The sequence below is a fragment of the Cyprinus carpio genome, chromosome B10, assembly GCF_018340385.1.
Source record: "Cyprinus carpio isolate SPL01 chromosome B10, ASM1834038v1, whole genome shotgun sequence".
Lineage (NCBI taxonomy): Eukaryota > Metazoa > Chordata > Actinopteri > Cypriniformes > Cyprinidae > Cyprinus > Cyprinus carpio.
In genome coordinates, this window is record NC_056606.1 from 13909378 (window position 1) to 13935908 (window position 26531).

The 26531-nt window shown below is 34.8% G+C and overlaps 4 protein-coding genes and 1 long non-coding RNA gene across 9 annotated transcripts; all 5 read right to left on the bottom strand.

The window, feature by feature from the left end:
* Positions 1-275: 275 nt before the first annotated feature.
* On the bottom strand, positions 276-3247 carry LOC109082836. Of its 2 annotated transcripts, XM_042732653.1 has the most exons (7): positions 3106-3247; positions 2489-2549; positions 1890-2243; positions 1479-1772; positions 1271-1354; positions 952-1111; positions 276-471 (listed from the first exon to the last, which is right to left on the bottom strand). In XM_042732653.1, exons 2-7 carry the CDS (start codon positions 2547-2549, stop codon positions 462-464), a joined length of 963 nt encoding a protein of 320 aa, XP_042588587.1. In that variant the 5' UTR covers positions 3106-3247; the 3' UTR covers positions 276-461. The 2 variants fall into 2 exon arrangements, with proteins under 2 accessions (XP_042588587.1, XP_042588586.1); XM_042732652.1 differs by having other exon boundaries at positions 276-1111.
* A 582-nt stretch (positions 3248-3829) lies between these two features.
* Positions 3830-5392, bottom strand: LOC109082519 (BOLA class I histocompatibility antigen, alpha chain BL3-6-like). The gene is made up of 4 exons (XM_042732655.1): positions 4977-5392; positions 4566-4859; positions 4360-4443; positions 3830-4200 (listed from the first exon to the last, which is right to left on the bottom strand). Exons 1-4 carry the CDS (start codon positions 5098-5100, stop codon positions 4031-4033), a joined length of 672 nt encoding a protein of 223 aa, XP_042588589.1. The 5' UTR covers positions 5101-5392; the 3' UTR covers positions 3830-4030.
* Positions 5393-7476: 2084 nt separating this feature from the next.
* Positions 7477-9745, bottom strand: LOC109082522. The gene is made up of 6 exons (XM_042732654.1): positions 9609-9745; positions 9270-9318; positions 8633-8977; positions 8252-8545; positions 8081-8164; positions 7477-7651 (listed from the first exon to the last, which is right to left on the bottom strand). Exons 1-6 carry the CDS (start codon positions 9609-9611, stop codon positions 7494-7496), a joined length of 933 nt encoding a protein of 310 aa, XP_042588588.1. The 5' UTR covers positions 9612-9745; the 3' UTR covers positions 7477-7493.
* A 4632-nt stretch (positions 9746-14377) lies between these two features.
* LOC122138717 lies at positions 14378-16880 on the bottom strand. The gene is made up of 4 exons (XR_006155753.1): positions 16831-16880; positions 16361-16705; positions 15183-15476; positions 14378-15077 (listed from the first exon to the last, which is right to left on the bottom strand). It is a non-coding gene; the product is annotated as an uncharacterized LOC122138717 (long non-coding RNA).
* Positions 16881-17651: 771 nt separating this feature from the next.
* Positions 17652-24764, bottom strand: LOC109082514. 4 transcript variants are annotated; one of them, XM_042732657.1, is made up of 9 exons: positions 24592-24764; positions 24059-24382; positions 23683-23958; positions 21563-23252; positions 21313-21462; positions 20780-21103; positions 20399-20674; positions 19429-19509; positions 17652-18228 (listed from the first exon to the last, which is right to left on the bottom strand). In XM_042732657.1, the coding sequence occupies exons 4-9, from the start codon at positions 21585-21587 to the stop codon at positions 18095-18097; spliced, it is 990 nt and encodes a 329-aa protein (XP_042588591.1). In that variant the 5' UTR covers positions 21588-23252; positions 23683-23958; positions 24059-24382; positions 24592-24764; the 3' UTR covers positions 17652-18094. The 4 variants fall into 4 exon arrangements, with proteins under 4 accessions (XP_042588591.1, XP_042588590.1, XP_042588593.1 ...); XM_042732656.1 differs by having other exon boundaries at positions 21563-23452; XM_042732659.1 differs by lacking the exons at positions 20780-21103; positions 21313-21462; positions 21563-23252; positions 23683-23958 and having other exon boundaries at positions 24592-24757.
* Between the last annotated feature and the right edge of the window lie 1767 nt (positions 24765-26531).

The window sequence follows — 26531 nt, forward strand, 5'->3', positions numbered from 1 at the left end:
TGTCTAAAAAGTGCATAGGAATTCAAATAGGGAAACCAAATGTCCAATAGACCTTATTTGCTTGTATTTGTCTCCAACAAGACTTCTTTTTTTTTTAAGAAACATCTTCATGCTCTGACAGTGGCATACAGCAGAACTGAGAAAGTGATGAAATGGTCAGGTTATTTTAACCACACTGTGTCTACATGCTTGATGTAGGTCATGGGACTCTACATGTGACATAAATAAAGAATTCATTTTTTAAATAGGTAATAAGCCAACACAGGAAAGAAAACTACAATCTGCAAGCCATTTTTATTGTTTTTTACATGCTGAAGCTGGCAAAGAACACAGGTCTTATATTTTGTATGTGTCGTATACTCTGTCAACATATATACAGTCAACAAGATGTTAATGGAAAGTTAAATAATCATATAGAAATTATATATTACATAAAAGATAGAAATGAATCTGGATATCTATCAATGTAAAATTTACAGTAAAGGCATTGTTGGGTATGCTGCCAAATTACATTACTAGGCTTTTATGCCTGTATAAAAAGAACTATAGCACTAGATCATCGATTGGCATTAAATTAGAAGTACCTAAGATACACTCAGAACATGGAAAATCAGCCTTCTCCTACTTTGCTCCTTGGCTGTGGAATGAATTTAAAATTAATGCTCAAGAAAGAATTCCTTCTTTGAATGTGTTTAAAAATATATTGCGATGTTAAATGAATGAAGTGTGTGACTGTTTTAATTAATTTTTTGACATATGATTAATGTTATTGTATTTACCTTGTCTGTTTAGAATTAGTTTTTTTTGTTTTGTAATTATGTGAAATTTTAATACGGCCATCTTGGCCAGGACTCCCTGGAAGAAGAGATTTCTTTTAATCTCAATAGGACCTTCCTGGAAAAATAAAGGTTAAATAAAAAAAATAAAAAAATAAAAATCTATCAGTGTAAAACATTTGGTGTTCGCTGTGGAGATGAGTGAACTCCGACAGGGATGCAATGAACTGGATGATGGTCACCCAACAATGAATATATGTCATACTGCAGGTGAGACTGGAGATCAGGCTCAGGTGTGACATTCACTCTTACAGGAGACCTGTGATGTGCTCTTCCTGGATGAACATGAGAATAATGACTTGATCAGAATATTTATGATTATTATAGCATTTGTTTTAGATTTCACTAACAACATTATTCTGCCATTGGTTACTTAGATTTAAATTGATAAGAAAAAAAGACACTGTGTGTTGGAGATCAAATGTTAAACTCACTGGAATGCTCACACACAGCCGTGATAATCAGTATGGTGAGAATCAGCAGCGCAGAGGTCGCCAGAGCTATCCATACATTTTTATCTAGAGAAGAAAGTTATTTAGCAGAGTTACGTCACAAAACTGATTGTTTAACAGAACTATTCGATGAGACACACTATGGTATTTAATGTTATTATGTACTTTAAATAAAAAAAATACGTAATACCCCTGCTCCCGTAACAATCAGGAGACATGTGGAGTATTGTTGGTTGGCTCAGGGATGAGTGGTTTACCCAGCATGAGTAGTTTACACAGTCAGATATATTCAGGTATGAATGGAGGGTGAATGATCCATCTGGGTTGGTTTTGTTAATGCTGTATGTGAGCGAGGCGTTCTGAAATTCTCCATTTCTCATCCACAGCTGCTCTAGAGCAGAAGGGTAAAACCCCTCAGAGCTGCACAGGATCGTGTGAAATCCACCCAGTGCTCTTACATGTGACACAGACAAAATGGGGTGAGCTATATGAAACACAAGACAGTTATGGTAAAATGCTCATTTATCAAGAGCAAATACTGTAAATGATACGCTGTTATACCATATATGCACTCAAATCACTTGTCATAGTGAATTCTTACCAAACACTTGAACAAATGTTCTTTCTTCTCTCAAAAGCACAGAAGGAGGTGGTATAGTTCTTGTCACAACACATTTGTACATGCCAGTATCATTTATTTGCAGATCTGATACCTCAAAAGACATTTGCACAGTTTCTGGAATCCAAATGAATCTACAGTGATTTCTACATGGCTGATTTATCCATGAATTGTTCAATTTTGTTACTGAGCACAGTTTATTATCAGTTTGCAGTTCCACTGTGAGACGATCAATGTCAGTTGATGGTTTGTAGTTACAGCTGATATTGACTGATGTTCCTCGATGAACCGTCTGAACTGAGGTGCTGTTAAGTAATGCATGTCCAGGTATGAACACTGAAAAAGACAGGACAGAAATAATAATAATAATTAACTTTACTGAACTGAGTTGTTGCATCATACCATGTGTTAAAATTAGTATTCAGTTGTTACCAACCAGTTCACTAGATTACATTTTAAATATTATTTATGAAATAAACAATTCTGTATAAATAAGAAATTTTATGAAATAAAATTCCATTTTAACTTAGTGTTCAATATTTGAAATTTATTTTATTTTACAGATTAAATAGAATCATTACCAAAAAAGAAAGAAAGAAGCATCCACACACATGTGGTCATAGAGTTACACATTGATGACATCTGTAGAAAACAAAAAGAGAAATATTGTGATACATTACTGATCCACTATTCCATTTTTATATGGCTGATAATTTTATATGAACAAAAACAGAAGAGAAAAAGATCAGTTCAGCAGCTCTAGATATTAGAAACCTCATCGTAGCAGCATTAACGTTTTTGTAATTTAACTTCAGCATAGGCAAACAGAAAGTGTAGCCAGTGTCGTCAATGTACATTATTTAAAACATACGATATTAATTATTTCGTATAGGATATGCGTTATCACAGTTTGTAAAAAGCATCTATTATTCAAAACATTTGACCATAGAATATATATTATGATTAACGATTCAGAATCAAACACACCAGAGAGCCGTGAAATCAGCAGTTTTTCAACTTTGATAATATCTTGCAAGACAGATTCGACATAGATGACTGTGACTATGGCTCCCAAAGTTATTTACCAAATTCACCAGCAACACAACACATTATAATACAACTTCCAAATTATTATAATATTTTTTTCCATATATAATACTGATCTTGTTTATGTGTAATGAAATCCGCATATTCTCACCTTATCAGGTTTTAGAAATTGCGTCCTCTTTTGTGTTAGCCAACGCAGAGTCTAAATGTTCTCATGATGGTGCAGTAAAAAAGTTATGTTGGTCTGCGGTGGTGGTGTAGCTAATTTTGGTCAAATCAACAAGCTCAACCAATCCAACTAAGGCAGACTGAAACAGTACCCGGTTTGCAGGTTAAAGAGGAACAAATGAAAGTTTTTTTGTTCTTTTGTTTTTAATCTCTCACTCTCAGGGTACTTAATAAAATAGGACTACTTAATAACAGTTTTGTTTTGTTGATCAGTATCCATCCAGTGAGGAACCAGTCACAACAGCTCTCTTCTTTCAGGCCTTCATTGATTAGACAAGTCTAGTATAACAGTGTTGCATTGCTCTTAAAGCAAGTAGGTTTTAGTTTTATTCCAAGCTGAAAAAGAAACATTATGACTTGAAGCTGTGTGGCAATCTCTAAAAAGTGCATAGGAATTCAAATAGGGAAACCAAATGTCCAGTAGACCTTATTTGCTTGTATTTGTCTCCAACAAGACTTCCTTTTTTTTTAGAACATCTTCATGCTCTGATGGTGGCATACAGCAGAACTGAGAAAGTGGTGAAATGGTCAGGTTATTTTAACCACACTGTGTCTACATGCTTGATGTAGGTCATGGGACTCTACATGTGACATAAATAAAGAATTCATTTTTTAAATAGGTAATAAGCCAACATAGGAAAGAAGACTACAATCTGCAAGCCATTTTTATTGTTTTTTACATGCTGAAGCTGGCAAAGAACACAGGTCTTATATTTTGTATGTGTCGTATACTCTGTCAACATATATACAGTCAACAAGATGTTAATTGAAGGTTGAATAATCATATAGAAATTATATATGACATTCAAGATAGAAATGGATCTAGATATCTATCAATGTAAAATCTATCAGTGTAAAACATTTGGTGTTCGCTGTGGAGATGAGTGAACTCCGACAGGGATGCAATGAACTGGATGATGGTCACCCAACAATGAATATATGTCATACTGCAGGTGAGACTGGAGATCAGGCTCAGGTGTGACATTCACTCTTACAGGAGACCTGTGATGTGCTCTTCCTGGATGAACATGAGAATAATGACTTGATCAGAATATTTATGATTATTATAGCATTTGTTTTTTGATTTCACTAACAACATTATTCTACCATTGGTTACTTAGATTTAAATTGATAAGGAAAAAAAGACTGTGTGTTGGAGACCAAATGTTAAACTCACTGGAATGCACACACAAAGCCGTGATAATCAGTATGGTGAGAATCAGCAGCAAAGAGGTCGCCAGAGCTATCCATACATTTTTATCTAGAGAAAAAAGTTATTGAGCAGAGTTACGTCACAAAACTGATTGTTTAACAGAACTATTCGATGAGGCACACAATGGTATTAAATGTTATTATGTACTTTAAATAAAAAATATGCAATACCTCTGTTCCCGTAACAATCAGGAGACATGTGGAGTATTGTTGGTTGGCTCAGGGATGAGTGGTTTACCCAGCATGAGTAGTTTACACAGTCAGATATTTTCAGGTATGAATGGAGGGTGAATGATCCATCTGGGTTGGTTTTGTCAATGCTGTATGTGAGAGAGGCGTTCTGAAATTCTCCATTTCTCATCCACAGCTGCTCTAGAGCAGAAGGGTAAAACCCCTCAGAGCTGCACAGGATCGTGTGAAATCCACCCAGTGCTCTTACATGTGACACAGACACAACGGGGGGAGCTATATGAAACACAAGACAGTTATGGTAAAATGCTCATTTATCAAGAGCAAATACTGTAAATAATACACTGTTATACCATATATGCACTCAAATCACTTGTCATAGTGAATTCTTACCAAACACTTGAACAAATGTTCTTTCTTCTCTCAAAAGCACAGAAGGAGGTGGTATAGTTCTTGTCACAACACATTTGTACATGCCAGTATCATTTATCTGCAGATTTGATATCTCAAAAGACATTTGCACAGTTTCTGGAATCCAAATGAATCTACAGTGATTTCTACATGGCTGATTTATCCATGAATTGTTCAATTTTGTTACTGAGCACAGTTTATTATCAGTTTGCAGTTCCACTGTGAGACCATTAATGTCAGTCGATGGTTTGTAGTTACAGCTGATATTGACTGACGTTCCTCGATGAACCGTCTGAACTGAGGTGCTGTTAAATAATGCATGTCCAGGTATGAACACTGAAAAAGACAGGACAGCCGATAAATATTCAGTTACATTTGAAGCCACATTATTGTAATTGTTGCATTATAGAATGAAGATTTAATTCAGTGATTTTCCAACAAATGATAATAATCTGTGCTTAACATTTGAACAGAATTACATAATAATTACCAGGAAACAAAGAGAGCAGCATCCACGCACATGTGGTCAAAATGTTATACTTTGATAATATCTATTGAGAAGAGAACAGCAAGATATATCAGTGGAAAAGATAGTGATACATTTTGTATTATGGACACTTTGTTGCGGTTTGTTTTGTGATAGTTAACAGCTGTATATTTCTGTATCTCACTTTTGGACGATTCACATAATAATATTATAATGTTGTTGTCAAATCCTAGTCTTAATGAAGTGCGATAATAGTCCTCTATGAGGATGTATTGGTATAACTGTCTTTTTTGATGTGCATTGTTTTGATTTGTATTATGTGTTTCTTGTTAATGGACCTTGATTCTGGAAATAAAATAAAGTTTCACTTACTGCATGGGTGTTTAGTTAAAAGTACATAAAATGTTGATTTTAACAGAAATTCCTTTATTTTAAACACAAGAATTCAGAGGATATGAAAAACATGAAACTATAACAAGTATGAAACTGTTTGCAAAGCCGAACTCTCGATTATACACTTAAATTTACTAAATATATTTAACAATAGACTGAACAATCAGAATCAAGCGTTTCAAAATATAAGCTTTCTGTGGTGTGATATAATGCAATACTAAATTTTACATGTATTACTGTATATGCATCATAAAACAGGTATTATATATGATTATGTCAGTAAACAAAAGCTAATTCAAGCTATTTACCAAATTCAACAAATAATATTTTTGCAGAAATATATTAACATTGATCTTATGTAAGATGAAAAATTCTCACCATTTCAGAAACTGCATCCTCTTTTGTATTTTGTTGAGACCTGCTGTTCTAACTCAAGATGGTGCAAATGAAAAAGTCATGTTGGTTTGAGGTAGCTGCGTAATTTTGGTCAAGTCAGATACAAGCTCAAGCAATATGATGTAGTACAGAGATAGCACCTATTTTGTAGACTGAACAAAAAACTACTTAAAGCTTAAGCCATGACAATCAAGAGCACTATGTGTTCTCATGCAGTTACGTGACAAACAATGTACAATGTTATCTGTTCATCCAGAGCCAATCACAAATGATCTTTTCTTTCATTCTTCCATTCATTGGACAAATATAAACGAGGCGTTACTCATTATCCAAACTACAATAGAGAAGTAACATCATGGCCTGCAGCTGTGACAATCTAAAAGTGCAAGGGACATCAAATGGTTAAAACAAATGTCCTCTATACCTCATTTGCCTTTAACCTCTTTTGTAGAGCATCTTCGTGCATTGAAGAACCGGCGAGGTCTAGTTATTTTAACCACACAGTGTGGGAGGATGTGAGCACGTGTGATGCAGGGAAGCTGTCATTTAGGTCACGTGTGAAAAAGCCGATAAGAAATAAAAAGAATGAATTATGCCATGACCACAAAGTCAGTGCACCGATGATGTGCACAGATCGAATTACTGCCTGCAGTTGCACACGTTTCAGTTGCATCTTAAGGCTGTCAGAAGAAGCTCTTTGAAAGTGACTTCCTCATGTTTATTTATAAAAAATGTGGAATGCTATTTTTAGGCTTCAGTTCTGTGTGTTGAAGCTATCCAGGTTGGAAAACTCTAAACAACTTTGTAATCTGAACAGATTTTAAAACACTAGGCATCATACACTTTCCGACTTTGTATATGGTTACAGTTGTAAATGGTAGTCTGTGCCTATTATAAACATCCAGGTACTTTTGCCTACGCTTTCATAAGTACTGAATATTCAGATATGCATCTTTTGCCACATACTGCTTTTGCCTATATAGTAGCCATGTCTTAATTCGTTTGACCAAAAGCAGTTAGCCAAGAAGTAATCATGTTACTTTTTTGATTCAAATTCAGCCAATCAACCTTTTTGTAACTGACTTTAAAAAGAAAACAAATTAGATAAGTTATTTTTAAAGACAAGTTTAAGCATTTTATGTAAATGGCCTTATAACTAAATGTTGTTGTATCAGTGTTGTGAAGAAGATACACACAAATCTGACATTGTGCTCATATAGTGTTTATTGTACAAATGTTCGGACAATGGCAGTGCTGCACGGGACTGGATGATGGTTACCCAGTGTTGAGTACAGTATCTCAGACTGCAGGTGATCATGGATGACAGGCTCAGGTGTGAAACTATCTCCTACAGGAGACACAGACTGCTGACAGGCTCTTTCTGGAAAAAGTTAAGAGCAGATTTATGCACACAATGATGAAGGCTGATCACATATGTGCAGAAATTAACACCCTATAACAGTCTGTATAATCAGTACATATGTGGCCACAATCAGGTTCAAAATACACAAAAGTTCTGACTCTCTAAATGGTGCAGGCTAGAAGGAGAATTGTGATGACAGAACTGAGGTTATAAAGGTTAACCAGTAAAACCAAGAACTGCTACTTAGCATGTGAGATTTGTGACTCACTCTGACTGCTAAGGGAAATTACTTACATTAAAATGTACATATCGATTGATTTCTAATGAAATCAAGACACACACTTTTAACAGTCATTTTTTATGCAAAAATGGATGTGAATAGTTTCCGTTTCAGAACAACATTTAAATCAGAATAAACAAACCATTAGCATAAACACTGAGACTTACTGTAATGTATACATATGACTGGAGTGATCAACAAGACAGTCAGCACCACTGTCAACATGACAAACACTACTGTCACAGTTACACCTAAGAGACAGAATAATTGCAAAGGCTTCATAAATACAATATATATGACACATTAAAATAAAAAATACGTAACAGCTCTAAACTTACCCCCACTTTCGTAACAGACAGAGCTTGATAAATTGGCCACGAGCTGTTTGTTTAATGATGAGTGGTTTACCCAGCAGGAGTAGATTGTATCATTAAAGGTTTGTGGTGGTATTATAAGGTATGATTGCTGACTGAAGTATCCATTGAATGATTTGTTTGAGTATGAGCTGTTGAGGATGTCTCCGTCTCTGATCCAAAACTGTTCAAGAGAATCATGGTAAAATTCCACAGAGCACAGAATCATGGGAGACCCATCAGGCCTCTTCACACAGGACAGAGACAAGACGGGATACACTGCAAATAGTGAAAGGATTCATACAAAGTTATTATTATAATAATATTACATATTAAATTTTTTCTTATTATAAAGAAATGATTTACCAATAATATGAACTCTTTCTACTCCCAGATCCACTTCAGGTGGTTTTGCAGTCCTCCTTACAATACAGGTGTATTTGCCAGTATCCTTAATATGGAGATTTAATAGCTCAAATGATATTTCCTCAGCCTCTGGATTCCATATGAATCTGATGTGATCTTTGCAACTTTGTTTTTTCCATGAATTCAAATGTATGTATGAACACATGCGTGTCTGATTTAATGCTTTTAAATCCACTGTCATGATTTCTGTGTCATCTGTTCGGTTGTAGTTGCATCTTATTTTGGCAGACTCTCCATGATTAACAAATAAAGTTGTAGTGTGATTCACTGCCGCATTGCCAAACGCTGGAAAACAAAGACAGCAACAACTTGAATTTCTCATGGCAAGCTGCGAATTGCACATTTGGGATCTCTTAGTACAGGTGCTTCCTGTGTAAGGCACAAAATGTATTTATGAAATATTTTACAAGTGCTTGATGTTATATTGTGACATTTTTATGTTAGAGGAAACTTCATGTCTTCATATTGTTCAAAAAGTTAAGATTGAAGTGTATTAGCGTTAATGCCTAGAGATGCAAATTTGGTTTGAAGCGTATTAGCATTGATGTCAACAAAAGATAGAAGACATTTTTATTACCAAAAACTGAAGACAACAGCATCCACCAGCAACAGATCAGAGATAAACACTGAGAAAAAAAGTCTCATTTGAAATATACCATTTAAATCAAGATCTTATGTATTAAGTAATAAGATTCAGTGTTGCATATTTTGTATTGGTTAATTTAACACAGTAAAATTCAAGAAGTTTTTAGTTAATTAGTTAATTTAATGCACTTTTTGGCATACAGTAATAGCTGCGGTTTTTCTGACATAATGACAAAGCAAAAGAAAGATTAAACGTTTTCAACTTTTAACATTATATTTACATTATATATAAAACAGCTTTCAGTTATCTTCAGAAGAATCACACACTCACCATCTCTCTTTCCAGGGAAAGAACTGTGTGTGGCTTCTGCCTCACTGTTTTGCTGAAATGTATTATGCTGTGAAACTAGGTTGAGGCGATGATTTCCTCTTTAAGTAAACCATAAGTCATAAACAACTGACAGTAATACATCATCTGGATCCCATCAATATTTTAAAAAAAAGGAAATGACTTAAAACATTCTAACAATGATGGACTGATTCTATACTAGACAAAAGTTAAAACAAAACAAATAAGAACCAAACAAAATCTTACAACCATGACTGTTTAAAAAAGTATAAATTATTTTCATTTATTTATTTAAATTTTTGATAATACAGTTGCATGTTAGCTGGATGTGTTAGAAAATATTTGCATTACTTCTCTATATATACTTGTTAACCACAAACACTAGGCGGGCATGACTTGGAAATGTAGTTGCAGGCTTATGACGCACCATGTGTAACCTGTAAACAACTAGCGTATGCATAGGAAAACGGTTACCAGTGGCTAGAGATAGTGTGAGATAGTGGCAGTAGGTTTGACAGTTCAACAGGGCACAGAGATATTGTAGTGTGACATTTTGGTTTGACATTTTATTTATGTAGAAGAAAATACATTTAATTTGTAAATAAAACACAATTTTATAATTAGTCCAAATGCTCCTACACAATGCTTAAACACAATGAAAGCACAGTTACCCCAAAAATACTAATTGGAAGTGCCTAATTGTGGATTCTCAATTATAAACAATACAAGCAATTTGCTTTACAATAATCACACATTGAGCATCAACAAAACCTACTTTAGTACACTTTCACCTACATGATGCCTTTGCAGCAACTGTAGGGCCTGTCTGGCAAAGGTTATGTAAGCCAGAGTACTTCGTTCTTATAAAGACAAATTTCTGTCTGTGGTTTAGTGTAGACATTATTACTGAACACTTAGTCTGTTCTCTTTCTGCCTACATAATCAAACAAACCTGTTTAATATTAGCTTACAGGTGCATCTCAATAAATTAGAATGTCGTGGATAAGTTCATTTATTTCAGTAATTCAACTCAAATTGTGAAACTCGTGTAATAAATAAATTCAATGCACACAGACTGAAGTTTTTTATTTCTTTGGTTATTTTATTTGTTATTTTTTTGTTTGGTTTTTTTAATTGTGACGATTTTTGTCAACAATTTAGTTTAACAAAAACCCACTCAACAAATTAAATAATTATTAATTTTTTAGTGAATTGTTGGCCTTTTGGAAAGTATGTTCATTTACTGTACATGTACTCAATACTTGGTAGGGGCTCCTTTTGCTTTAATTACTGCCTCAATTCGGCGTGGCATGGAGGTGATCAGTTTGTGGCACTGCTGAGGTGGTATGGAAGCCCAGGTTTCTTTGACAGTGGCCTTCAGCTCATCTGCATTTTTTGGTCTCTTGTTTCTCATTTTCCTCTTTGACAATACCACATAGATTCTCTATGGGGTTCAGGTCTGGTGCAGACAACACTTTTTCAAAAAACACAATGGACTAACACCATCAGATGACATTGCACCCCAAATCATCACAGACTGTGGAAACTTAACACTGGACTTCAAGCAACTTGGGCTATGAGCTTCTCCACCCTTCCTCCAGACTCTAGGACCTTGGTTTCCAAATGAAATACAAAACTCATCTGAAAAGAGGACTTTGGACCACTGGGCAACAGTCCAGTTCTACTTCAGAATCAGAATCTGCACTTGTTAAGGAAGAAAAGCAACATGGTGTCATTAGTTCAACAAAACAACTGTGGAGGATGAGAGTGATGAATATTTAATAGAAGATTTAAGGCGCCGGGAACAAACACACTTGGATTAGGACAGCAACAGATGTGTCCGTTGTGAATTGTTTGACGAATGTCCAACTGAAACATTCAAGATTTTATTGTTTGTTTATTTATTGTTAAATATTTTAAAATGTTACACAAACAATGTGTAAATAGTGTTTTTGAACTCAAGTTTTCAGAAAGTTATTAAAGAGCAGATAACTTTAAATGAAAATACTATTAAAAGTTACTGGAAAAACTGTTTGTTCACAGCTTTGAAAGAACCTTGCCAGAGCATTAGCTAGATATCAGAGAACATTTCCTGTTAGCTGTTCTTATACAGTTTTGTTTTTAGATGTTGTTCTGAAAATATAAAATGTCTTCTTTACGATTTTGACATCATGGTGAAAGAAAGCAGAAATGGACATAAGGAAGGATACTGATGTATTTAGACAGAGAGGTGTTTGAAGGGAAACTTTTTTTTAACTGCTGAACTTTCTTAAATTGCATTATTCTAAAATACATTAATGAAGTAAGACTTTTTAAGGTAATTGCTTTATTTACCAAAGTTAACACACATATATGACCCTGGGCCACAAAACCAATTATAATTCGCATTGGGTATATTTGTAGCAATAGCCAAAAATACATTGCATGGGTCAAAATTATCGATTTTTCTTTTATGCCAAAAATCAATAGGATATTAATTAAAGATCATGTTCCATTAATATATTCTATACATTTTCTATCGTAAATATATCAAAACTTAATTTTTGAATTGTAGTATGCAATTTTCTCAAAATTTTGATCATTTTGCACCCTCAGATTCCAGTTTTTTAAGTATCGCACCCAAATATTGTCCTATCCTAACAAACCATGCATCAATGGAAAGCATATTTATTCAGCTTTCACATGATGTATAAATCTCAATTTCAAAAAATTGACCCTTATGACTGATTTTGTGGTCCAGGGTCACATACGATTTTCATCAGGCAGGAGTTACGATTTTTTGATTGGATTGTACCAGTATAACAGATGTACAGTGTAGTAATGCTCTGCAACAAATAGATATACCCAATGTCCTGTAGACCTCATTTGCTGCCTCCACCAAAACCTCTCTTATAGATCAACATCTTCATGCTCTGATTGGGCAACTGCACTTAAAACGTTGAAGTCCGGTTATTTTAACCACACCGTGTGGGAGGTTGTAAAAATACGTTAAAGCAGGTGATGCATCAAAGCTTTATGTAGGTCACTGGTAAACATACAAAGACAGTACATGTAAAATAAATAAAGGTTTGAATACTTATGACCTCTACTGCCTGGGTTGCATACCTTTTTGCTGCACTTCATAAGGCTGTTATAGGAAGCCCTTTGAAAGCTATTTCCTCATGATCATTTACATAGGGGCTATATATAAGCTATCAATGCAGCATATCAACTCATATCAACACTTTGTCATACATGCGACCCTGCGGAAGTCTCAAGCGAGAAGTCTTATGCATGTTTACATAGAAATGCAACAGAAAAGGAGCATATTGGAATGCAAAAACGCGTTCTGCAGAAAATGGCCACTTGTAAAATTGTGCCAGGGTACTGAATGATTAAGATACACATTGATTTAAAAAACTATTATTGTTAATGTCTTCAGTCAGTGTTTCTTGGCTGCATGGGACTGGATGATGCACAAATTGAATACAGTGTCTCAGACTGAAGGTGATCATGAAGGACTGGCTCAGATGTGACACTAACTCCTACAGCAAACATTGGGTGCATCTCATTCAGCTCCCTAATTCATTTGTCAGGGCACTGATCGAGCAGTCGGCCACTTTAGTTTGTTTTCAGTCGTAAAATCCTTCCAGTGCACCAATGCACGGTAAGCCCAGGGAGTATCGATGCTCACTATGCTCTATACTGGAAATTATGACATGTGATAGATGATTTGACACATAGGCCAATGCACACATCACAAGACAGGTGGTGAACATATCTAGTTACATTTATAATTCATATTCGGCTGAAATGTTGTAAGGATATGTAACATTTTTAAAACAAGTAGGTTGTGCCTGTTGCTGATTAATACCAGCGGTGACATACAATGTTGCATGTTGACTGTAGTCATGTCCAAATATAAGCCAGGGTCCATACCAGTGCCTTGATATGTGAGCTCAATATAGGCCTACTGACTGACAAGCTAAAGGGTGCTGATTGAGACACACCCACGGACTAGTGAAGTGCTCTTCCTGGAAGAGCAGATACACAAAGTGATGAATTAACCCCCTATTAGCCTACTTAAATGAAATAACAGCAGGCACAAAAAAAAAAAAAAAATTACCTTAAAGAGCCATTGGTTTATATAAAAAACAAAATTGGCCCCAAATAATTTTTTTAAGTGCCACAGAATATTTTAGCTTTATTTATTTATTTATTTTTTAACACTATAACATTTCAATAAACATACTGTCATGTGTTTATGTCTCCCTTCCATTTACAGCATCAGTACTTGTTTTAATCTATCTTGTAAATGTCCTGGGAACTTTAAGCGAGAACTAAACATTTTTCAACTTTAGAACTGTATAAAGTAACAAAGAATTGTTTATTACAGAGAATCTGTGTAACTAGTTGTGGATACTAGGTTTATTACACAGTATCAATAAGGCCTATGTCAGCATCAATGAGTGTAGTTTGGGCTCCTCCTCAATCCATCCTATAAATGTTGCCATATGTCTTGCAAACATCTATTCTGTTTTTTATTAGGAACAAGCGATTTTATAGGAGATGTTGAATTTAATCTTTAGCTCCTTGCATTTTTTTTATTTAGATAACAGGTTAAGTAAAAATATCAATATGCAATATAGAGCATTTTTCAAAATATCCCTCTTTATGGCTATTTTTTTCTAGCTGACTGATGAGCTTATTAAGGAAGTCGAATGGTTATTCTGAGGTAAATATTGTTTACAAGCTAAGCTTTACATGTTTTTGGCAGTTTGGACAACTGAATAAGCGATTACATGAAACATTTCAGGAATTTGTACTGTAGGTAATTTGTACTGTATCTTATAATATAACCTTTGGTGTCCATTCATCGCAAATTCGTGATTTGGCAGAATTTTAAAGCTGATACTTTGTTTATTTAAAGGTAACACAGCACAAAGCTTATTGCGATTATCTCAAGCTGCCAACTGGAGCCAATGTTTTTTATCGTCACTTTATAACGTCAACATAGCAACAGGCAAAACCAGCAGGAAAAAAAAGAATTACACGCAAATTTAAAGTCACAACATGTAAGTTTATATAGCCGGAAGTGGCGATGTCAGCAAAAATTTCACTAGCAAATTAATATTTTTTGGTGGCAAATGTGACCATTTTAGGCACAGTCTGGAGCTCTGTAACATCTGTACATTTGAATACAATCACGTTCATAGACAACTGTCAATTCTTTGTTCGTAGACAAGGTCATTAAGGTTTACCAATACAATTTCTGGTAATAAGCATTCCAGTATTCAGTTACACAATCAGAATGACATTTTAAATAGAAAAATATAGACACAGAGTTAATATAGACACAAAGTTCATACCTGAGACTTAACGTTACATTTGCCTACAGGACTACAAAAATGATCAAAAAGACTGTCAAAACCGCAGAGATAACAAATGCCCTTGCCAGAGCCTCCGTTAAATCTACAAGACAGAATTATATATTATAAACCACATTATAGCCAATTTCTTACTGATATGTCATTATGTCATACAGTACGTAACACATTTAAACAAGAAAAAACTTACCCCCTTTCTTATAGCAGACCAAGCTTGATAAACTGGCCACCAGTGGTTTGTTTAGGGATGAATGATTTACCCAGCAGGAGTAGATTGTATCATTGAAGGTTTGTGGTGGTATTATAAGGTATGATTGCTGACTGAAGTATCCATTGAATGATTTTTTTGAGTATGAGCTTTTGAGGACATCTCCGTCTCTGATCCACAACTGTTCAAGAGAATCATGGTAAAAATCCACAGAGCACAGAATCATGGGAGACCCATCAGGCCTCTTCACACAGGACAGAGACAAGACGGGATACACTGCAAATAGTGAAAGGATTCATGCAAAGTTATTATATAATATTACATTTTTTCTGATGTTACGTCCTGTGACATAGTCTTGTGTTTGTACTATGCTGGTGAATGTTTTCTTTCTTCTTTTTTTTTTTATTATCTCCCTTTCTTTCATGCAGCACTCCAAATCGTCCGCAGCTGAGGCTAATTAGGAGGAGCGTGGCTTTTCTGTTGGCAGCCTGTATAAAGCAGCAAAGAGACTGTGATTGAGGAAATTCCCTCTCCAGCTATCCCAGACATTGTTGTGTGAACTGCTGTTGAAAAGAGAACTTATATTCTGTTGTGAAACCTGTTGTCTGAGTACAACGACCAATTTAGACTGTTTGAGTTTAAATTTTTAAACCGTGTAGGGAGACGGGCGCCAAATTATTTGGATTATCCATCCCCAAACTTTTCTCCTCTTTATTTCTTGCTAGTCAGAGAGAGAGGTAAGACAACTGTCTTTGCTTTTCTTTTCTTTTGTTAGGTAATTTATCTGGGTTTAAACTTTAGGAAGCCCTTGTTTTGTTTGTTATTTTGGCCTGGCCCTCTCCTGACGATCTGGTTATCATTTAAACTTGTTTGTTTATTTGTTGATCTTCGTTTGCCTTATAAATATATTTGGTTAAACCTTTAATAAAGAAAAACTTGGAAAGCATACTTTTTCAGTTTCCTTTTGTTACAAGGTGTTAATCAAAGGGTGTTGTGTAGCCTTTTGGATATGAAAGGTGAGAAGGATTTAGAGCTGGGATAGATGGAAAGGGAGTTTTCTCACATTTATTTATTTTTGTCACATCATTTGTTACTCCCCCTTTAAACCCCCTAGACCAAAGAAAAGGGAACGTAACACTGATTATAAAGAAATGATTTACCAATAATTTGAACTCTTTCTACTCCCAGATCCACTTCAGGTGGTTTTGCATTCCTCCTCACAATACAGGTGTATTTGTCGGTATCCTTAATATGGAGATTTAATAGCTCAAATGATATTTCCTCAGCCTCTGGATTCCATATGAATCTGATGTGATCTTTGCAGCTTTGTTTTTTCCATGAATTCAAATGTATGTATGAACACATGCATGTATGATTTAACGCTTTTAAAGCCACTGTCATGATTTCTGTGTCATCTGTTCGGCGGTAGTTGCATCTTATTTTGGCAGACTCTCCATGATTAACAAATAAAGTTAGAGCATGATTCACTGCCGTATTGCCAAACGCTGGAAAACAAAAACAGCAACAACTTGAATTTCTCATGCCAAGCTATAAATTGTACATTTAGTTAGAAGATATTAATGTCATATTATTTCATAATTTATCTTTTTAAAATTTTTTTTTTTTTTACTGAAATATGAAGTCAGAAGTATCCACCAACAACAGATCAAAGAAAAACACTGAGGAAAAAAGAAAGAAAAAAGAGAAAAAAATTAAAAAGTCACATAGCAACATGAGGGTGCTTTTTAAAATAGAGTGATATGAATAACTACTGTTTTAATATAACAACTAAAGCAAAAGATGCTTTCAAGTTGCATCATATTTATATTTATCTATAATTGTTTTCAAATATCTTTATATGAAACATACACTCACCATCTCTCTGTCCACGAAAAGCGTTGTGAGTTGCATCCGCCTCATGTGTTTTGCTTAAGTGACTCATGGTATGAAATGGGTTAAGGTGCGGATTTCCTCTTTAAGTAAAGCATTGTTTATGAACAGTCGATAGTAACATATCTGAATCCCATCAAATTCCTTTTTGTATTTATTATACATTGTACAAAGAGGAAATTAATAGTAACATTCTAATAATTAACTGACTCATACATACTGTACATACAAACATTGAATAAAATATATACGAACACAATCTAAATTCCCATTTAGACCAAATTAGAAAATTTTTGTTTCAGATCTGTGAGGCACCCTGTACTAAAAGGAACAAAGTTTGTAAATATATACTGTACACTTTCACTAAATAAACCATAGGCATGTACTCACAATACAAGATAACTTTGCCCCAACTATGGACATTATAAGTGATATAGTGATTTTTGCATTTTTCATTACAACAAAGTTGACCAGAGAACAGAGATGTGAATAAGTGTGAAATATATATTTTTTTAATAAATAATAAGTTTGATTTGACAGCAGAGAGGCTTTGACACAAAATACTTACAATGTGTTATTTATTTACAAGTAATGAAATATTACAGTACAATAATTCCCATACCAAAAACAAAATTCATACAACAAAAAGTGCAAATAGAAATTTTAATAATGCCTTTGCATTGTATGAAAAAAAAACAGATATGAGATCCTTGCTCATTATCATAATTTAATTCAATTTAATTTAGAAGACATGATAGTTTAGCGCACCTACAGTGCTTAAAAACAATGAAAACAGTTACTGATTGTTTAAAGTGCCTGCTTACAGTTTTTGAAGTCAGTGAAGGCATTGTAAACAATACAGCAAGCATTTGCTTCACATTCACAGTGCACCATAAAATATCTTAGCGAAACCACTTACTAACACACTTTTGCCTACATCATACTGCCTTCATAACAAGTGGGCCGATCTGGCTTTAAAGCAAAGGTTATATAAGCAGCAGCAGTTAGTTCTCATAAATACACTCTTCTGTCTGTGGTTTATCATTGGACTGTGTGTTCTGACGGGCCATGGCGAAACTGAAGTTCTCATAGACTTTATTGCTGAACACTATAGATCCACTTTCGTCTCGCTTTCTGCCTACAAAATTAAACAGTCAGCAAGTTAGACAGAAAAAAAAAATACAAATACAAAGAATACAAAACAGAAGCACAACAGTTCCTTTTTTTTTTTTTTTTTTTTTTTTTTAGTTAGGTTTTTTTTTTTTTTTTTTACTGAAATAATTCCTCAGCTGTAAATTTATATAAAAATACCTGTTCTATCTCATTTTAAACAGTGCAGAAATATCTTTTTTTTATGATACTGTTATTGTTACTGTAGTAACTTGCTGGTTGGCTGGTCTCATCTGGTTTAAGCTGGTCTCCCAGCCTGGTCAAGCTGGTTTAATCTGGTTGGTCAACAGCCTGACAAACTAAAGTCGTCGTCAAAGCCCCTCTAAAACGAGCCTGCAAACCAGATATGACCAGCCCTGAAGACCAGCTCAACCAGCTGAGGCCGGTTTCAGTTGGGAACAAATAGACATTTGCTTTTGTCACCATCTAGTGGAGGTCTATAAAAATATTTTTTTCAATATCAACTGGTAGGCCTACGTATATTGCCTTTATGTAAAGTTTTGAGGGATCTGTGAGGACCAAAAATACATCAGTAGACAAATTTACTGTGCCTGTTTACGTTCCCTATGTAACTGGCTACTAAAGGTATTGTTTTCTGTTTTGTTAAACTGTGATAACTTGGTGTTAGCCATATTCCCTGTTGAAAATAAGATATAAATCCAGCCAGCTTGTTGTTCTTTACTGGATTAAACAGGTCTCCCAGTCTCTTCAAGCTGGTTTTCATCTGTCCTGATGAGTGGTTTTAGAGGGGTTTTGTTGGGCTGGGAGACGAGGAACACTAAATCGGCTAGGACTAGCAAACTGTCCTACCATCTTTTAGCTGTTTTTGTTCACCATACGCTACAAACAGACATGCAATGTTTTTAACTTGAGATATTTTCCTGAAAATATAAAAATGCTGTGTGTAAGACTTTGACGTCACAGTAACAGAAAGCAGAAATAGATTTATTGAGACAGAGAGGTGTTTGAACAAAGGTAGGGCGACAGTTATTTCCGTCAAATTCTTGCCTTCTTTTTTTTAACTGTCAAACTATTTCTAAACTTGCATTATTATGAAACATATGACAGAAAAAAAAATTCTTCATTTGCAGTTTCCAGTCACAGTTATTTAATGTAATTTAATCTGAGTTGTAATTACTGTTAAATAATCAAACATAATCATACTCACATTTGCAAATAACAACGGTAAGGATGATGCAGAGGATGAGGCCTGCAGCAGAACTGACTGAGATGATCAGCAGCAGGACATCTGTAATAGTCATAAACAGGGTACGATCAGATCATGAAAATCAGACCGATGAAAGTTCGACAGAGAAAAGGAAAACAGCAACAGTCTAAACTGATTGGACCAAGCAGTCTGCTAGAGACTATCACAGTGACTTCCTTACTGGAACTCAGAATGCTGTTTCTAAGTTGTACTAAAATGAATGTTTGCTTTGTATTTTTTATTTTTTTTTCGTTTTTAGTAATAACCTTGACAGATTGCTAGACAGAACTGCTTAAGAACATCGGAAACATTTAAATAAGTTGTTAATAAGTATTTGGAGGTACACAGGCGTACACAGATATATCCTTCACATCACATATGTGACTCTGGACCGCAAAACTGGTCATAAGTAGCACGGGTATATTTGTAGCAACAACCAGCATTGTATGGGTCAAAATGATCGATTTTTCTTTTATGCCAAAAATTATTAGGATATTAAGTAAAGATCATGTTCCATGAAGATATTTTGTAAATTTCCTACCGTGAATATATCAAAACATAAGTTTTGATTAGTTATTGAATTTTCCTATCCTAACAAACCATACATCAATGGAAAGCTTGTTTATTCTGATGTATAAATCTCAATTTCGCAAAAAAAATTGACCCTTATGACTGGTTTTGTGGTCAGGGGTCACATACTGTATGTATTTTAGTCTGGTTAAATTCGAAGGCCGTTATTTAAACAAACTGTTCTATATTTCTAACATTTAAACATTTATGTTTGTGATTTTTTTCTACTAGCAGTTTTGCACACTGTAAGCAATTTAGGTTAGTGTAAATTTGCTGAATTGTTACTAAAAGTGGTTTATTAAATGAAATATTATGCTCTAGTTTGTCCTGGTTCAAGTAGTAGTTAGTTAAAATGACCCACCTTTGACAGATTCTTTCTGTGAAGTGAGATGTATACTTCTTTGGGTTTGTGTGCTTGAGTAATTGGCGTAACAGGTGATTGTGTCTCCGTCACTCCAGTCAGGTTTACACAGACGCAGCTCGCTCTTCATGGGATAAGATGTGAATGGATGAAGTGACCCATGACCCTCTTGGCTCCAGGTGAAGTTCACCAACTCAGTGGTCAGATCCTCCATAGAGCAGAGCAGATTGATACAGGTGCCATTACTGCTGTCCAGTTTCTGCAGATGTGGACGAGCTGCAGTGGAGAGAAATGTTATGATGTTTATTACTGACATCTAGGCTAGATGGCCTACAAGAAGTAAACAATTAAAAAAAATAATAATTTATGTATGACACTTACCTGCAACTTGGAGTGTCACATTTGTGGTATAGTCTAATGATGGTGGTAGAATTATTCTTGTTGTTTTACAACTGTAATTATCAGCGTCACTGAGCTGAACATTTTCTATACTTAGTGTAAAATACTTTTTGTTGAATTTGAAACGAGGAATGCATTCTCCAGTGATAGATCCAGTAATGTTATTAATAGTCAGTTTACAAATAGGTGTGCTGTTTGCACTATGTTTTGTCCACTCTACAGAAACTTGTACGCTGTCATTAGGGGGTGAGTGGCAGGGCAGACTGACAGTTTGTCCTTCAACAGTTCTGAAATCATTCTCTGCATCTGTGGATTGAGACACATTTCAGTGTAGCTGAAAACAGAATGTTGCCTTCAATAATACAGTAATCTAATACTGAAAGAGATCACCAAAAAATGTACCACATATAAGATGTATTTTTAAACTTATCACTGGGATCCTTGTTATTAGTCAAAATATTATGTAGTATAAGTCACAGCTGAGAAATAAGGCTTTGCTTTAAAACAGAACCTACCTGTATGCATGAGATAAACAAAAGTTAAAAATAAAAGACAGTTTGTAATCCACTTTAAAAACATGTCGATGTGCTCAGAGTGTGTGACACTTCTGCACACGAACATACACTCTGAGTGATGAACTTCCTGGCCATGTGCACACCCACAATCTAGATCAAAAGTCAAAATAAAAAAAAAACACTCCTACTTCCATTGGTCAAACAAAGATTCACTTTGATACAAACTGTGCTCGTTTAAAATGAACCTTACCTTCACCATCATTGCTCGCCTCCATTCTGAATGACTGTGTTTATAGACCTGATCTATTTCTGTGAGCAGAATCTTTTATCTTGAATGAAATCTTTACAACTCATTTTCTTTGTTGCTGTATATTTGATGGCATAGAAGAAATGGAAATAAAGAGTAAGGGTAACATTTTTAAAAATGCATTTTATTTTGAAACATGGAGGGATATAAGAACACGGAGACTGTTTTTCAGAGGTTCTGCTTTCCACCTAAAAGCTTTCTTGAAAGGGAGACCACAGAATTTCACAATCCTCCTACTAGAACAGACAGATGCGTCATGGTCTTGATGTTTTGAGTGGGCACCAGGAATAGTCTAGTAGTGAAATTTTAGTTTAGTATGCAAGGGAACCAGGGTTGTAATGAACCAAGCAAAGTGAACTCAACTTGACAGCCAGTGATCACCATGTGTTTTTGTCGTATAGAGAAAACCAAAACAGATTTCACATTTTGATAACGTTTATAAATGTCATAATCTAAGATAAAACTTTGTTATCACTGTGATAATTACCACTACATTCAGTTATATACTTTTGAAAACCTCAGCTAATACTGTCAGTGTATTCTGTGGTCTGTTGTGTGTCTTATAGTGATGGATTTCAAACCTTTGCTTTGCAGAACTGAAAGGTTAAAATGTACCTTATTTTCAGGTTCTCTGTGACCTTTGAGACAGAGTTCTGTGTTCATGCTGCTGTACTGAAGGATACGACTGAGTAAAGCAAAAGATGCTGAGATTTAAATGGATATATGATAAAAATCTCAATAAACAAACTCTTCTGTAGTCTGAAAAATTAATATATCATTTAAAAAAAATGATGCTCCCAAACACTCGATGCAAAAACTCTTCTGTTCTGTAAAACGACAATTAAAACAACATATTTTGTCAAAATAGTAATGGATTTGCAGCACTAAAGTGTTATTATCTACAGTAATCATATAATGTGATTATTAAGGTTTTTTCATTAAGGTAACTTTAAAAAAAAAGGATCTCCTGAGGGTGATTAATGGGCCTGTTAAAAGGATAGATCACACAAAAATGAAAATTATGTCATCACTTATATTCATGTCATTCTAAATATGTATCTTCCCTCTCTCTCTCTCTCTCTCTCTCTCTCTCTCTCTCTCTCTCTCTTCTGTGGAGCATAACATATTTTGAAGGATTGTTTTGGTGATTGTTGACTTTTATTATATAGATAATTCAAATTTCTCAAAATATGTTCTTTAATGTTTTACAAAGAAAGTAAGTCTTACAGATTTGCAACACTGCCATGGTGAGGAAATTATAAGTTTCGTTTTTGGGAATTCTCCCTTTAAATGAGGCAGGACACCATATTTAGATCACAAAGTCATATGACACCTTCAGCTTTCATTTTAATTAAAAAGCTTGGATTTATGCATTTGTTGGACAAGAACATTCTTTGTATATTAGATACTTATTTAGTAATACTGCGTACATAAAACAGAAATATTTTGATTTTAACAGCACAGTCAAGGAAAATCTGCTTGCATTCAAGTTCTGGGAAACAAACAAAACAACAACAACAACAACAACAACAAAAAAACATTTCTAAGAAAGCATATTCCAAAGCATCATTTTTTAAACGTGTTTACTCTTCTAAAGCTCTCATGCTGATGGTCCAGGACAGCAGGTCAGACTCTGCAGGATGACACAAGTCACTAAATTTAGTTCACATTCAAATCAAATTGAAACTGGACTAGAGATTCTAAACAAATCACATGCACATCAGTTGGAGGTCTTATGTATGGACGTGCAGAACAGTATCCAGATGAAAACAATGCAGATGATGAAGAAGCTGAAAATGGCCATGCAAACAACTGGAAAGTTATTTTCGAATTCTGGAAAAATAGATCGTAGTTTAGTTGATTTAAGGTTTTTTTTTTTTATAATTATTAAATAATTTTAATTAATTTCCTTGGAAAGTTTAAAGGCCATTGAACAGCATTGCTGAACTGGTACACTTTACTCTAGTTTATCCTGGTTAAAGTAATAGACATCAGACATTTCAAATAAATACAAAATTATTAAAGTTACAATCACCTTCAACTTCGTAGTTAAAATGACCCACCTTTGACAGATTCTTTCTGTGAAGTGAGATGTATACTTCTTTGGGTTTGTGTGCTTGAGTAATTGGCGTAACAGGTGATTGTGTCTCCGTCACTCCAGTCAGGTTTACACAGACGCAGCTCGCTCTTCATGGCATTAGATGTGAATGGATGAAGTGACCCATGACCCTCTCGGCTCCAGGTGAAGTTCACCAACTCAGTGGTCAGATCCTCCATAGAGCAGAGCAGATGGATACAGGTGCCATTACTGCTGTCCAGTTTCTGCAGACGTGGACGAGCTGCAGAGTAGAGAAATGTTATGATGTTTATTACTGACATCAGGCTAGATGGCCTACAAGAAGTAAACAATTAAAAAAAATATTTATGAATGACACTTACCTTCAACTTGGAGTGTCACATTTGTGGTATCGCCTTGTGATGGTGGTGGAATTAATATTGTTGTTTTACAGCTGTAATTACCAGAGTCACTGAGCTGAACATTTTCTATACTTAGTGTAAAAGACTTGTTGTTGAATTTGAAACGAGGAATGCATTCTCCAGTGATAGATCCAGTAATGTTATTAATATACCATTTACAAATAGTTGTGCCGCTTGCACTATGTTTTGTCCACTCTACAGAAACTTGTACACTGTCATCAGAGAGTGAGTGGCAGGGCAGACTGACAATTTGTCCTTCAACTGCTCTGAAATCATTCTCCGCATCTGTGGATCGAGACACATTTCAGTGTAGCTGACAACATAATGTAGCCTTCAGTCATACAGCAAATAAATCACATCTACTGTAAAAAACAAAAAAAATTCACAGAAAATCTACCACATTTATTAAGTCCATCATTGGGATCTTTATTATTAGTCAGTTAATACTAAGTCACAAGTGAGACATTACATGAAACAGAACTGAAGTCTCTTACCTGTATTTGGGAGAAAAGTTAAAGTAAAAAATAAAAGGCAGTTTGTAATCCATTTTAAAAACATGTCGACTGAACACTTCTATGAGCTGTGCTTAGTGTGTGACACTTCGGCAAGCAAATACACACATTCTGAGTAATGAACTTCCTGTCCACACATCCACCCACAATCTGATAAATGACTTTCATTTTTGAGTGGACTATCCTTTTAAGGGCAAATGAGGGAGGGCAACCCTCATGGACATTATGTATGTACAGCACCAAATCATATGACACGTTCAGCTTGGCTTTTATTTCAAAAGTTTCAAAATATTTTTTGTTTAGTGATATTAATTACACAGACAACAGAGAAGTAGGCCTATTTGCGGTTTATTATACATCATACCACATGTGCGTTATGTATTTAACATAGGCATTAAAGCATACAGTGAAAAATAAAAGACAGTATATTACAGTAAGAGAATGACTTAAGTTCTTCCGATGCTCTTATGCTGACGGTCCTTATCTGCAGAATGAGACACGAGTGTTTTGCAAGCATTAGTTCAAAGCTAAAAGAACTTACGAAATGTTTCAACAATAAAGACGCATTTCTTATCCGTCAGATTGACCAGCTTGGTCTTTTAAGCTCATATTCAGATCAAATTAAAAAGAGACCAGAGATTCAAAAAAATTGCAATGAATATTTAGAACTTATTTTTAAACAGTCAAATTTTGTATATATCAAATGTGCAAAATGCAGTTCGTCTTACATTGCAATATGAAGAACAACATCCAGATGAAAACAATGCTGATGATGAAGATGCTGAAAAGGACCACACAAACTGGAAGATGGATCTCAGTTTGGCCTGCTGGATTGGTTGATATGTTAGGTATATTTTTTATTGACATTTTTATGGTTAGTTTGTTTATTTAAAAATTGTTTTTTAATGTTTACTTTTGTAAAATTAAAGATCAAGGAAAATCACACTCATCCATCTACAGTGCCCTTTTGTGTTTCATCATGTTTGGAATATAGTGAGTTCCAATTAGTGCTTCTATATGAATAACCATTTCCTTTTTTTGCATTTTAAAATCACTCACCTTCATGATTAAAGTCAAGCTTAATGTTTCTGCTGTACTGTGTGTGTGTGCTTGAGTAGCTGGCGTAACAGGTGATTGTGTCTCCGTCACTCCAGTGGGGTTTACACAGACGCAGCTCACTGTTCGTGGCATAAGATGTGAATGGATGAAGTAACATTTCATCCTCTCTGCCCCAGGTGAAGCTCACCAGCTCAGGTGTCAGACTCTCAATTAAGCAGAGCAAGTGAATACAGGTGTCATTACTGCTGTTGAGTTTCTGCAGAGACAGATGTGGACGAACTGCAGTGGAGGGAGATGAACAACACCAGCATGAGCTCGGGTATTCATAGTGACTTGGTTAACATTATTACTATCGCACAGAAGGACATCTAGGTGATGGTCAACAACAATCAGACATTTCCAATAAATAAAAATTTATGAAAGCTGTAATTATCGGAGTCACTGAGCTGAACATTTTCTATACTTAGTGTAAAATACTTTTTGTTGAATTTGAAACGAGGAATGCATTCTCCAATGATAGATCCAGTAATGTTATTAATATTCCATTTACAAATAGGTGTGCTGTTTGCACTATGTTTTATCCACTCTACAGAAACCTGTACACTGTCATTAGGGAGTGAGTGGCAGGGCAGTCTGACAGTTTCTCCTTCAACAGTTCTGAAAACAAACACACCTGCAAAATGACATTAAAAGGTAATTTGGCGCAACTCTTTTTTTTTTTTTATAGAAAATATTTTGTAATTTTTCCCCAAAACTTTCTTTTGTATTATTTATTGCACAAGTAAATGATAAACATAGAACTAGTCTTCAATTGAAATCTGCATTCTACAGCATATAGAATGGTCTGTGAATGGTACTGGTAC

Coding starts and splice junctions, on each gene's coding strand:
- LOC109082522 (XM_042732654.1), bottom strand. Junction 8,978..9,269: donor GCTGTTGTCTTCAGTTTTTG/GTAATAAAAATG, acceptor TTTGTTTTCCAG/CGTTTGGCAATGCGGCAGTG. Junction 8,546..8,632: donor AGAAAGAGTTCATATTATTG/GTAAATCATTTC, acceptor CACTATTTGCAG/TGTATCCCGTCTTGTCTCTG.
- LOC109082514 (XM_042732657.1), bottom strand. CDS start 21,587: ATGGAGGCGAGCAATGATGGTGAAG. Junction 21,463..21,562: donor GGCGAGCAATGATGGTGAAG/GTAAGGTTCATT, acceptor CTTTTGATCTAG/ATTGTGGGTGTGCACATGGC. Junction 18,229..19,428: donor TACCGTTGTTATTTGCAAAT/GTGAGTATGATT, acceptor TTAATTTTGTAG/GCAGAAAGCGAGACGAAAGT.
- LOC109082836 (XM_042732653.1), bottom strand. CDS start 2,549: ATGTCATCAATGTGTAACTCTATGACCACATGTGTGTGGATGCTTCTT. Junction 2,244..2,488: donor GCTTCTTTCTTTCTTTTTTG/GTAATGATTCTA, acceptor TGTCTTTTTCAG/TGTTCATACCTGGACATGCA. Junction 1,773..1,889: donor AACATTTGTTCAAGTGTTTG/GTAAGAATTCAC, acceptor TGTTTCATATAG/CTCACCCCATTTTGTCTGTG.
- LOC109082519 (XM_042732655.1), bottom strand. CDS start 5,100: ATGTCTTTTGAGATATCAAATCTGCAGATAAATGATACTGGCATGTAC. Junction 4,860..4,976: donor AACATTTGTTCAAGTGTTTG/GTAAGAATTCAC, acceptor TGTTTCATATAG/CTCCCCCCGTTGTGTCTGTG. Junction 4,444..4,565: donor TGATTGTTACGGGAACAGAG/GTATTGCATATT, acceptor TTTTTTCTCTAG/ATAAAAATGTATGGATAGCT.